This window comes from Psammomys obesus, unplaced genomic scaffold (genome assembly GCF_907164565.1).
Source record: "Psammomys obesus unplaced genomic scaffold, mPsaObe1.curated_primary_1811, whole genome shotgun sequence".
In the NCBI taxonomy this organism is placed as follows: Eukaryota; Metazoa; Chordata; class Mammalia; order Rodentia; family Muridae; genus Psammomys; species Psammomys obesus.
Window position 1 is genome coordinate 662489 of NW_026594462.1, and position 13342 is coordinate 675830.

Consider the following 13342-nt stretch of genomic DNA (forward strand, 5'->3'; position numbering starts at 1 on the left):
TTATCTGTTTTGGTTTTCATTTTTTTTTCCTTTATGTTGTTTTTCTTGTTTTATGAGGGAGAGAGAAAAGGAGAGAGAGAAAGAGTTGTGTACCCAAAGGTAGAATCTGGAGGAACTGCAGAAGGAAAAGAATATGATCAAAATATATTGGATAAAAACTATTTGAAATATAAAGTAAGAAAATAAAATCTGTTATAACAAATAAAAATAAAACAATATGAATCATTGATCACAGTCTTGAATTTTCACAAGTCTAGCACATGATATCATAAATCTGTCAGCCATCAACAAGTAAAAGCAAGACCCCTGTAGACATTTTTTCATACTTAATTGAATTTGAATGAAATTTGACTTTTTTTAATGACTCTGAAGATGGAATAGCAGGATTTGATACTTGAGCATAGACCTGTGTTTGGTCTTAATAATAAATATTGATTGGCTATGGGTTATTTTGATAAAGGTTTCTAATGAAGTAGTCAGGAATATTTTACTCTGCCCAGAGCAACAGGTATTCTTCAAAATATTTTGAAATGTTACACTTTAATCTCTATCCATTACTTCTTAGAATGTTTACAAGATTTGGTACCAAAATTCATTCTTTAAAGTGAGGTGTTTCAGATTTTAAAATCTGCCACCAAAGTCTGATCATTCATGAAGGAGAAGAGTAAGATGTAAGAGCAGTACTCACCGAGCTGAGTATATTCTTGCTGTCCTCAAAAAGCTCTGACATTTTCCCCTTAATGTCTTTGGCCAAAGACAGTGCACCATTAGGTATATCTGGAGTACTCCCGAGAATGGTCTGTAGCTTCTGCAGAGTCTCATTCCAAGCTTGAAGTCTACTGAGTATCAGTTTTGGAAAGTAATCAAGCTAAGTACCCATGTTTCATCAATTACATTAAGATAAAGGAAATAAGAAGGGATTAGTTAGTTTTGGTTTTCTCTGAGATAGGCTGCATTAAATATCCATTTGTTATTTATATGGTAAAGTAGAATGGTTTGGTGAATGAAAATAATATAAACTAATAAAGTAAAAATGACTTACCTGTAGTTTGATATCATAAAACCATTATGTAGAAAACTATTATTTCAACTACCCATTTAATTGATTTTTTTTTGCTTTCTATATGAAATTCTGCTGCCTAGTTTTTCCATAAGTTCATAAACATCTCATTATTTTGTTTATCCAGGGGAACACAGTAATTAACTGGGTCTTAGTAGGTGTTTTGATTCAGGAAAAGTAAATGCTCCCAGTGTATATGTCAAAACATTTAACTGAGAATCATTTATCAAATAAATAAATCACAATGTTCACAATAATTTCTTTTGGGGTTATTTTATGATAATAATAAAACTATATCATTAAAACAACCTGATATTAATAAATATAGCTTCCTCAGTCTAGAGCACTCCCTCTCATTTGTTGGGAAACATAAGAGAAGAACAATGGAACAATGGAATGCCATTATCTTTAATAACAGCATGAATAGAAAGAACAATGGAAGTTTGGCTTTCTAGTATGTTTCAGGATCTTACATGAAACTTCACATGCTGATATATTTAGCTATTATAATGACATTAAAAAGTAGAGAGAAATCCACTGGACATTGTTATGGAAATAGGAAAAATGCATGAAGAAAGGAGACAATCCAAAGGTGTAGGCAATGTTCTTTCTTGGTTGGTTGTAGCCCAGACACCCATTCTTATGGATAAGGCTGAGTCCAAGTTCCATAAAACTTTCCAACAGCTCAGTCTCTTTACCCCTCCTAGCTTTTGGGAATTGTAATTGCAGCAGTGTCAATAAAGCATTTTATAAAGTACCTAGTCATATAGTACATATCTAGAAACATTTTATTCCTCTTTATTGTCTCATTTTCACAAGTTGCTTAAATCAACTCATTTGGTGACAGCTTTTAGAAAGGACTTATAAGGGAATATCCTAACAGTTATAAATTAGAGCCACGGTGACATGCAGACCTTATTACAGCTGAAGGAATTGCTCATTGTGAGGAGCATTACATGGTATTAGTAGCACATCCTTCTTCAGGTGATTTCAGTTAAAACATAGAAGAAAGCATAGAAGTCATGGAGAAATGAATAGACAAGTAAGAAGCAGAAGTGGAATCAGAGTCTTGAAAATAAAGAAAACTGGAGAGATCCAAGATGGTGGTGCCAATGGCACACTGTGTCTGATCAGCAGGAAAACAGTAACTGCAGAGCACCCAACAGACCAAATTGTTGGTGGGCATCAAACACTAGTGACTGTGTTTCTCAGGTGAAAGTAAACCTTACAGTGAGGTAAACAATCAGGTCTAACCTCAGGTCACACAGCTAATTTCTGGGAAATTTCCTGGGTTCCCTTAGGCTCGTGGCGTCTGTCACCCAACAGCCCTGAACACTGTCCCAGACTGAACTGTGGGTCCCAAAACATGAGAGTCTGGGTTTCCCAGTTATAAAGAGACTCAAAGGTGAAGGAAACAATTGTGTGTGACTTCAGGTCAGTGAGATAATCCCTGGAAAAGTTCCTGGGTTCCAGTAGGTGCAGTGTATCAAGTGCATAGCCACAAGCCTATGTGCTGTGCTTGTCATCTCAAACTGTACTGTGTCCCAAAACACCAAAATCTGGATCTCCCAATCCAAAGAAGACCCATGGTGATGTATGATGGCAAACCTATAGAATCACACCTGACTTCTCAAAAGAGACTATGAAAGTGCAGAAGGGCCTGGACAAATGTCATGATCCATAATAGAACACAGATGTCAGCCTTGACTACTATATCCAGCAAAACTCAATCATCATAGATAGAGAAAACAAAATATTACACAACAAAAACAAATTTAAACAGTACCTATCCACAAATCCAAGCCTACAAAATACACTAGAAGGAAAAATCCAACCCAAGATGGCTAACTATACCCAGAAAAATTCAGGAAATAAATAACTTCATTACGGCAAAACTAAAAGCAGACGAGCACACAAATATACTATCACAACCAACTTCAAGATAAAAGGAACTAACAGTCACTGTCCATTAATCTCAACATCAGTGGACTCAACTCTCCAATAAACAGACACAGACCAACAGAGTGGATTAAAAAACAGGACCCAACATTCTTCTGCATACAAGAAACACACTTCAGCAACAAAGATAGACATTACCTGAGAGTAAAGGGCTGGAAGAAGTTTTACCAAGAAAACAGAACCAAGGAACAAGCAGGAGTAGACACTCTAATATCTAATAAAATAGACTGTTAACCAAGTTAATCAGAAGAGATGAGGAAGGACACTTCATACTCATCAAAAGAAAATTCCACAAAGATGACGTCTCAATTCTGAACACCTATGCCCCAAATACAAGGGATACCCACATTTGTTAAAGAAACATTAATAAAGCTTAAACCACACATCAATCCCCACACATTAACAGTAGGAGACTTCAACATCCCATTCTAATCAAAGGACTAGCCAACGAAACAGAAGCTAAACAGAAAAATAATGACAATCATAGATGTCATGAATCAAATGAACCTAATAGACATCTACAGAAATTTGACCCAGATGCAAAAGAATATACCTTCTTCTCAGAATCTCATGGAATCTTTCCCCAAAATGACCAAATAGTCACAAAGCAAGCCTCAACAGATACAAAAAAAAAAAAAAAAGATTGTAGTAACCCCTTGTATCATATCGGACAATCATGGACTAAAGCTGGACCTTAACAACAACAGAAATAACAAAAAAGCCTAAACACTGGAAACTGGACAACTCCCTACTCAATAACATCTGGGTCAGAGAAGAAGTAAAGAAATAAATTAAGGACTCCCTAAAATTCAATGAAAATGAAGGCACACATATCCAAATTTATGGGACACAATGAAAGCAGTGATAAGAGGAAAATTCATAGTAGTAAGTGCCTTCATAAAGAAATTGAGACATCCCATACAAGCAGCATAATGGCAGACCTGATAGCCCTAGGGAAAAAAAGAAGCACACACATCCAAGAGGAATAGACAGCTGGAAATAATCAAAATCAGGGCTCAAATCAATAAATTAGAAACAAAGAGAACAATTCAAAGAATCAATGAAACCAAGAGGTGGTTCTTTGAAAAATAAATCAACAAGATAGACAAACCTTTAGCCAAACAAACTAAAAGACAGATACTATCCAAACCAACAAAATCAGAAATGAAAAGGGAGATAAAACAACAGACACCAAGGAAATCCAAACATTAATTAGGCCTTACTTCACAAGCCCATATGCCACAAAATTTGAAAATCTCAATGAAATGGACTACTTTTTTATAGAATCCACTTATGAAAGTTAACTCAAAATCAGGTAAAAAAAAATTAAATAGTCATGTATCCCCTAGGGAAATAGAAACAATTATCAAAATTCTCCCAACAAAAAAGAAACCTGGACCTTATGGTTTTAGCACAGATTTCTATCAGACTTTCAAGAAAAACCAATACCAACTCTTCTCAATCCATTCCACAAAATAGAATCAGAAGCAACATTACTGAATTCATTCTGAGGTCACAGTGACCATGATACCTAAACCCAGAAAGACCCAACAAAGAAAGAATTTAAGACCAATTTCCCTTATGAACAATGATGTAAAAATACTCAATAAAATACTTACTGAATAAATACAAACTGAATCCAAGAACAACAAATGCTGGAGAGGATGTATAGAAATGGGAACCCTCCTCCATTGCTGGTGGGAATGTAAACTTGTACAGCCACTTTGGAAATCAATCTGGCATTTTCTCACAAAACTGGGAATAGCGCTACCTCAAGACCCAGCTATGCCACTCCTGGGCATATATCCAAAATATGCTCAACCATATCACAAGGGTATTTGCTCAACTATGTTCCTAACATCTTCATTTGTACTGGCCAGGATCTGGAAACAACGTAGATGTCTCTCAACCAAAGAAGAGACACAGAAATTGTCATACATTTACACAGTGGAATACTGCCCGGGTATTAAAAATAAAGAAATCATGAAATTTCCAGGTAAATAAATGGAAATAGAAAAGATCATACTGCGTCAGGTAACCCAGAACCAGAAAAACATGTGTGGTATATACTCACTTATAAGCAGATAATAGCAGTATATTACAGGATAACCGAACTACAATCCACAGACCTAAAGAAGTTATTTAACAAAGAGGATTCTAAGAACCATGTTTAATTCTCATTCAGAAAAGCAAATAAAATAGACACTGCAAGTGGCTAAAGATAGGGAACAGAGCAGAAGCCTACCATAGATGTCCTCTGAAAGGCAGTACTCTACAGGGAATCAAAGCAGATACTAAGACTCATAGCCAAACTTTGAGAAGAGTGCAGAGAGTTGTAGGAAAGTGTAGGGGAATAGAAGGAGCCAGACTGGACAGGGAATCCATAAGACCAACAAAGCCAACACATCTGGGCCCAGGGAGCCTGCAGAGACTGATGCACCAACTAAGGACCATGAAAGGAGACAACCTAAATCCCTTGCTTATCTGTAGCCCATAGGCATCAGTCTCCATGTGGATTCCCTAATAAGGGCTTTCTCTGACTGCCCCCTGTGGCCAGCTTTTGGATCACTTCTCCCTGGTGGGAGGGCCTTGCCAGACCACAGAGGAAGAGGATGCAGGCAGTCCTAATGAGTTTTGATAGGCTGGGGTCAGATGGTAGCAATGGAGTGTTCCCCTTTTCTGAAGACTAGGGGAGGGGAATAGCATGGAAGTGGGAGGGAGGATGGGACTGGGAGGAGACAAGGGAGGGAGCTACAATAGGGATATAAAGTGAATAAATTATAAAAAAATAAAATAAAAATACAAAAAGAATTAGTGTCATGAGTACACTGGGAAAAATAAAAGAGAATAAAAAAACCTGAGCATGATGGTCAATAAAGTGATATTGCCACTGAGGAGACTTTCACTGGTAACATATACGGAACACAACTATGTTTGCATTTATTAAGTGAAGTCTATTAGTAAGATATCCTCTTAAACTAAAACCCTCTTAACAGATAATTTAAGGACCTGTTATAATATTACTGAACATTTGCTTATTTTTCACATGTATGTAGCATGACTTTTCCTTTTTCCTTCTCACATCATTTTCCTGTATGTATGATTTCCACATCTTGTATAATACTTAAAAAAAAAGCCTGCAGCATGGCAAATCAAAGTTAGTCTACTGCTTCAGCTATTTATGTAAAATAAAAACAACTAAAGACTCACAGAAATCTCTTGAGCTTCATCTATGTTTTCTGGAGTTTTCATGGAATATTTGTGGCAGCAGGTGAGAGTCTTCATCATAAACTCCTGATCCTCAATAAACTCATTTACCTGCATATATCAAAATTAATATTCAGGTTAACTGGATTCTGGATATATAAGGCAATAATATTAAAACCAAAATATTAATATACTCAATAGATGTGTGCTTTGTAAAAATAAAGTCTTCATGACATCTAAAAATTAAAGACAACATAAACATTTTGCTTCTTTTCTTCTTTACTGGGTCTGTAATCTCATTTTATTTGTCATATAAATGTCCACTCCCAATCCTTTTCCTATTTACTTTTCTCTTATTTTTTTCCTTTTTTCCCCTATATCTTTCTATATTGAAGGCAAGCCTTAAAAATAACAAAACTAGACAATACAAATTTTCTTAGAGACTGTATTCTAGACTCTGAGCCCAATGTCATGGTGTATTGTATCCATATTTATTAATTTCTTCTTTCTTACTTATCCTAATTGATGTCCACCTTTAAGAATTATAAAATTGTATGGTTCCTTCCTGTTACAAGTGAACACCTACACCTGTACCATTCAATGATAGTAAAAAAATTCTGACTGCATTTGTGCCAAGTTTGACAAAAGTAGACATAACAAACTGACCATTTTAGGAAAGAGTAAGCAATGAAGTTAAAAAGTAACATAATATTACTGTCTACATATTGACCAATATATGTTTTTAAAATGTTATACTTCAAATATACTATAAATTATTTTATATACTATATAAAATATACTATAAATTATTATTATATACTTATTATTTAAACTGATAATAAGCTAGTATGTAATGTTTAATAGATTACCAGGAATGTTAAGAATTTCAAAGATGGCAGAAAAGAATGAGGAATGAGAAACCAATTTGAAAAAAATATAATACATCTATGCCAAATGCAGAGCCATGTTCTCTTGAGGCCCAGTGTTTTACTGAAGCCTTATTTTTTTTCTCCTTTATATTGACTGACTTCAACAGATAGCATGCAGTCATCAGGAGGAGAAAACCTATTTTCACTTGTCTGCCATCCCCCCTACTAAATGAACTCCAGCACTGCACTGTTCTAAAAGGAATTCTCGCATTAGGGGTTCCTAAAAATAAATTAGTGTATTTCTTCCCTCTTGTCATGGTTTCCATTTGGATTGCTTCTATTTTCTACACCCAGCTGACTACGATGCACTTGAGCTTTCTTGGATTTCTCTAGAGAACTAAGTGGAAGATGACAATATTTTTGTTTTTTAAAAGTTGGATTCAGATATCAACATACTTCCTTAGCCACAAAGGTAACCCTTATAGTCCCCAATTATAGTTTTTAATTAAAAATAAATTTATAGAAAATCTAACAAACCTTTTGCAAGCTTTCCTACTCTCTCTCTCCTCTCTCTCTCTCTCTCTTTTACTGCCAAAGGTTTTCTTGTATAATAAATATAAGAATGAAATATCATAATACACCTGTGGATGTGTCTTACTTGAAAATTGGTCTTTGATAATTTCTTTTGATAAATTGAAGTGATATCATTAGCATGAAAGCTTTTGGGAAGAAAAGAATAGAAATAAGTGTGGTACTTACAAATTGGTTATATGATTCTGATGATGAACTTAGCTGAATCAGGAGGAGTGACACGGCAAAAAAAATAGTGAGTAAAGAGACAATACAAATGCATATTTATTGCAAAAAAGAGACATTCTTTCTACTTCAATAATGAACCAATGTCAATTGTCTCCTTTTGACACCAACTGTCCTTGAACAGGTAACATACTGCCGTCAGGATCACTGAGCCTGTTTTCTTTTCTAAACAAGCCTTCCCAGTGAATAAAAGTGTGCATCCAAAACTTTTAAATATAATGTTTAGCATTTAGGGGTTATTGAGAAGCTAATATGTTGTTGTTTCTATTTGCACGCTCCACCCCACCCCTGAATTATCACAGTTTAAATCCATTTTATTCATCGTGACTCACTGCAATGTGCTTCTTTTCCATTATATGTCTCCAGTGTGCTAAGTGAAAATGTCAAGAGATACTGGATGCGTAGAAGCAAATACATGGAATCAGACTTATTCCCTGGCCACAGCTATTAAAGCACATTGCCAGGGCAAAGATTTTTTTTTAAGTAAACAACATTTTTTTTAAGAGAAAGACCTAAAAATCATTCTAGTTGTAGTTCTTGAAAACCAAAAATTTCATGATGCTGCCCCATTCTTATTCTGCCTTTTGGTGGTTGGAACTATCTTTTACCCAGGAAGTGTATTACTTCAGACTTGGATTTGATTGTTTCCCATGCTAAGTTCAAGCAAAGTCATTAACCTGGAAGGTTTGAGGGAAACAAAAATGGAAGGAAATGAGGTACTTACATATCTGTGGTACAATTTTTCAGTGAAGTCACCGACAGTCTGAAACAGGATGAGGAAAAGAACAGAAAAGCTACTGAGTTAAAAGAGAACATAAATGCATATTTATTTCAAAAAGAGACATATTCTCTGGGTGCCCATTTCTGTACAGAAGCCTTGTATACTGTTTCCTCCTTGACATTGATTGATGTTGAATGACATTAAACAGAAAACAAACAGCCCTCAAAACCAGAGAGCCTGTCTTTCTTCTAGACCAGACTTAATAAACTCACACATTGTACCTCTTTAAACAAGAATTCTCAAAATTTAAACCATTGAAAGGCTAATATTTGGGGGAATTTTGTTTGTTTGTTTGTTTGTTTTGGGGAGGGACTTTTTTCTTGCTATGACATCACAATTTAGATTAGTTTCATTTATTCCACAGGACTAACTGCAGTATATTTCTCCTCCTCTATTGAATATTCTGTTGCAGGGTAAGTAAAGGTGCTGACAGAGATGCAAACAAGTTAAGGAAGTCAGCTCTCTTACCCCCTTTGTCTATTAGACTTTTATGCCATGAATGAAAATTTAAAAAAAATTAAATAAAAGTGGGAGAAAATTCCAAAGTTCATTGAATACTTCAAAATTTTTCTAATATTTCATGAAACTTACACCTTTCTCTTTACTTCACTTTTCAAGAGCTGATGCTTTATTCAATTATTAGTGTAAATATTGTTTTTATTTCCTCAGATAAGGAGATGAGATTAGAGCCATACCCAAGCTTTATAATACATGGCTTAGCCTGAGCCCAGAGCATTTCTATCTAAATATCCCTAGACCTTGACCTGAAAGCTTCTAGCCTCCCTACACTATAAACTTCTGCAAGCCCAGACATTGAAGGCTTCCATTTCCAGCCTCTGTCTGATGACCTAGGTCTAGAGTGTTTTCAGCCTCTGAGACTTACTGCTAAATAAACTCACCCTTTCCACTTCTTTATGAACTCTGGATGGCTGATTCAACTCAGCTGTTCTGGCTTAAACTCCTCTCCAAGCTGACTGATTCAAACTGGCTTCATTATGCTTCTCACTGAATGATCTACTTGAAGAACCTGCCCCTAAACTCCATGAACTGAGCTGCATGAACTGAACTGCACTGAACTATACTGTACTCATGATCTCTAATGTACTATCTCCACAAACTCTTTCTCTCTCTCTCTCTGTCTCTCCTTTCCCCTCCTTCTTTTTCTCTCTCTTTCTCTGTTGTTCTTAAGCAGCTTCTCTTTTCTCTCTGTTCTCCTGAGAGTTGGGCATATACTATCTCTGACTCATACTGTCACTTCTTTTTCTGATTCCTCACTTTATCTGCCTCTCAATTATCTCTTATTATTTGGGGTTAAAGTTGTGTACTAAATTCCAGTCAGAGAGATTAAAGATGTTTACTAAGAATGTATTTGTATTCCAGCCAGATCACACAGCCCTTGGTCCCTGGAAGTGATCATTTGCCAAAACAGTCATGTTGTTGTTGGGTTCAAATTCCTCTACTTTAGATAAATGCATGATTAGAAATTTGGTTCATGATGTACATAAATCTGGTACAGGACAATCTTTGACAGGGAGGATGCTTTACAAAATAAGCCAGAGCTAAGAGAAGTACTTACATAAACCCTGCGCAGTTCCAAGTTGAGGACACCAATATTCTGAGACATATTCTGAGCATGATCAAACAGTTCGTTGAGGAGTTCTTGATAATCATCAGTATCATTGCTACTTAAAGGCACAGAGGCTACATTCTTCCATAAAAGGGGGCAGGACACCAGCAGCAGAAGTGCCCCTGCTAACAGAAATGAGGACCATTCAGAATCATTCCTCCAAAGCTCTCAGAGCAACTCTATCACATCTGCCCAGTGCCTTTCCCTGTGTGATTTGATACTGTGTAGCAGTGGTAGTAAGAAGGCATCTTCTTCCACTGTGAAAATGTAACTAAATACTTATGTTTTCACAGGCGTGTGGCATTAGAACTTAGTGACTTCCCACAGTTTGGGACTGATATCAGAAATAATGCTGGAATTTTTATACAATTGGAGGTTAAATTAATTGTCTTTAAGTTCAATGTTGTAAGAATTTATGCTGGCTTTCAATTATCACTTCCTCCAATATATCATTTTTTCTTTAATTTTTAGGATTAATATATTAACATTATTTACCCCTTCTCTTCCCTCCTATCAAACACTCTCTTATTCCTCTCATGGATGTTTTTTTTTTCTATTCATGCCCTCTTTTTATCATTAATTGTTGTTATGTACATATACACACATGCATTCAGCTTCTTAAATGTGTAAGTACAACCTATATAATGTTACCTTTATGTAAGATTTTTAGGGAAGACCATTTGCAATTAGATAAACAATTGTGTGCTTTTCCCTAAGAAAAACTATTTTTTCCACTCTTGTCATGCCTTAGTTTCGTGTAGTTATTAGTGTAGGGTTGAGGCCTTCTGGGATTTACCTCATCCATGCTGGCATGTTACTGTTTTTGTCTTTATTCACCTCTTGTTTAAGCAATCCTGCTGGTGAGACTTTATAGGTATAGCTTCTCATAGCCCTAGGAGACATAGTCTCAGAGCAAACTCCCATTTTTTTCTTAAAAAACAACAACAACAACAACAAAAAAAAAAAAAACCACCTAAGACTCACAGATCATTGTGGAAGATGAGGAAGAGAAAATGAGTGTTCCAAACAGTTTTAACATGTGCATTTTGACAAGGATAGCATGGTACTTTTAATTTTATCTTCATGCCTCTAAAAGCAAACACATGAATGCCTGTTGTGTAACACTGAGGATGAAGAGAGCCCCATTATGATAAGGAACATCTTTGTTGGCTTTATTACCTTACAGTAATAATGCTATTCATTGGCCATTTCTATACAGCTGAACTTTTCAGTAACACTCTGTGTAGTCTTATCCCATGTAATATCATAAAACTGTATTCTGGAGAGAAAAAGTTGATAGGATTCATTGATTTTTTCCCCTATATCCTACTATCACTTGACATCATCGAACAGATTGTACACATTCTGTACTTTGCATTACGCATGGTGGTTTAGTGCAGCAGGCGATCTCAGTTATAAACGGTTTGCAGGGAACAAAACCATAGTCTTGTGCTCAGTGTTAGCAGAATTTGTTACTTGTAGACATCAAGCTTTATGTTTGAGCACTTGACCATACTTTATTTTATTTACCTGTCTTACTCTATAAAAAAGTTTATTCTAAATGAGTTTCTTTTTGACCATGAGCAGTGTTGGTGTCATCATCAAACTATGTTTTATAGGTGGACAAAACAAGAAATCTAACATATTAATAATTAATGTTTCCAAGAAGTACCATGTAGATATTGAAATATTTATTTGCTTTTTTAGTGAAGAAATCTGAAAAGGCTCCTCTTGTCCAGAGCCTTTCATAAATACAATTGTGGGTGTTTAAAGTAAAACTAGAATACTGAAAAGATTTATTTATAAGAAAAAAAAACCTATTTACAAATATTTAAGGGGTACCGGGGCTGTCTCTGACATGAACTTAGTGGCAGGCTCTCTGATCACCTCCCCATGTCGGGTGCAGCCTTGCCAGGCCACAGAAGAAGTTGAGGCAGCCAGTTCTGATGAGACTTGATAGGCTAGGGTCAAGATAGAAGGGAAGGAAGTCCACCCCTATTAGTGGACTAGGGAAGAGGCATAAGGGGAGAAGACAGAGGGAGGGTGGGATTAGGAAGAGACAAAGGAGGAGCCACAGCTGGGATACAAAGTGAATAAATTGTAATAAATAATAATAATTAAAAATACTGTGAAGTACACATTACAACCATTAACTATTTTGAAGTAAAATGAAAATAATTCAGATAATTAAAACATTTTTTAATTACAATAATTACATCATTTCCTTCTTTTCTTTCTTGGCTCCAAAACATCCCATGTGCTCCTGAGCCTTTCTCTCTCAAATTTTTGAACTTTTCTTTAGTTGTTACATGTATATACATACATACTCACATATATGCATACGCATACACAAAAATCATTCAGTATAATTTATTTATATGAATATATTTTTATGGCTCATGATTAATGTTGGCTAAAAATTGGTGGGTTCTTCTTTGGGAAGACCATTTCTTGTTGTACAACTAAATTTTCAGAAATCATGTTGCTCTCACAAATTTATTTTATGAACATCAGATACATATGTATACATTAAGTACACATGTACAGTCCTTTCATTTATTATGTGAAAGATGTTCACAGTTTAAGTTAAGTTTGAGGAATTAATGGTATTGTTTTTTTTTTAATCTGAAATGTAATTAATGTTTGTTACCAATTCATTTGCCTAAAATTTTCATGAAGAAGAGAAGGTAAATATTACATAGTTTCCTCTTTTGAAACATATTTTGCTTCAATGACAGCTCTAAATCTGTATGGATACTCATCTGCTACTATTGTGTACTAAGTCAAGTTCATTCAAGTCAAGTATCTCACAGATGAGATCTAGAAACCAGAAAATTCTGCATTTTTTCTTGTACAGTTAGTACAAATTCAATACGCAATCTCTTTTTATCTCATTTTAGTCACATGTCTCAATTTTTGCAATTAAATTTTTTGAGATTGACCACTTCATGCTCAGGTCATCTGAGGCTGTGTAAGTAAAACACTATCTTAGCACTAGATACTGCTAGAGGTTTTTTTTTTTT

At 35.2% G+C, this 13342-nt stretch overlaps 1 protein-coding gene across 1 annotated transcript in view; it reads right to left on the reverse strand.

The window, feature by feature from the left end:
- LOC129685554 (prolactin-7A2-like) overlaps nucleotides 1-13342 on the reverse strand; it is a 36070-nt gene that overhangs the window by 815 nt on the left and 21913 nt on the right. The window contains exons 3-6 of the mRNA XM_055619073.1: nucleotides 10269-10444; nucleotides 8636-8674; nucleotides 6230-6337; nucleotides 689-868 (exon numbers count right to left, since the gene is read on the reverse strand). Of these exons, the coding sequence (XP_055475048.1) occupies nucleotides 689-868; nucleotides 6230-6337; nucleotides 8636-8674; nucleotides 10269-10444 (503 nt within the window). The remainder of the gene's footprint in view (nucleotides 1-688; nucleotides 869-6229; nucleotides 6338-8635; nucleotides 8675-10268; nucleotides 10445-13342) is intronic.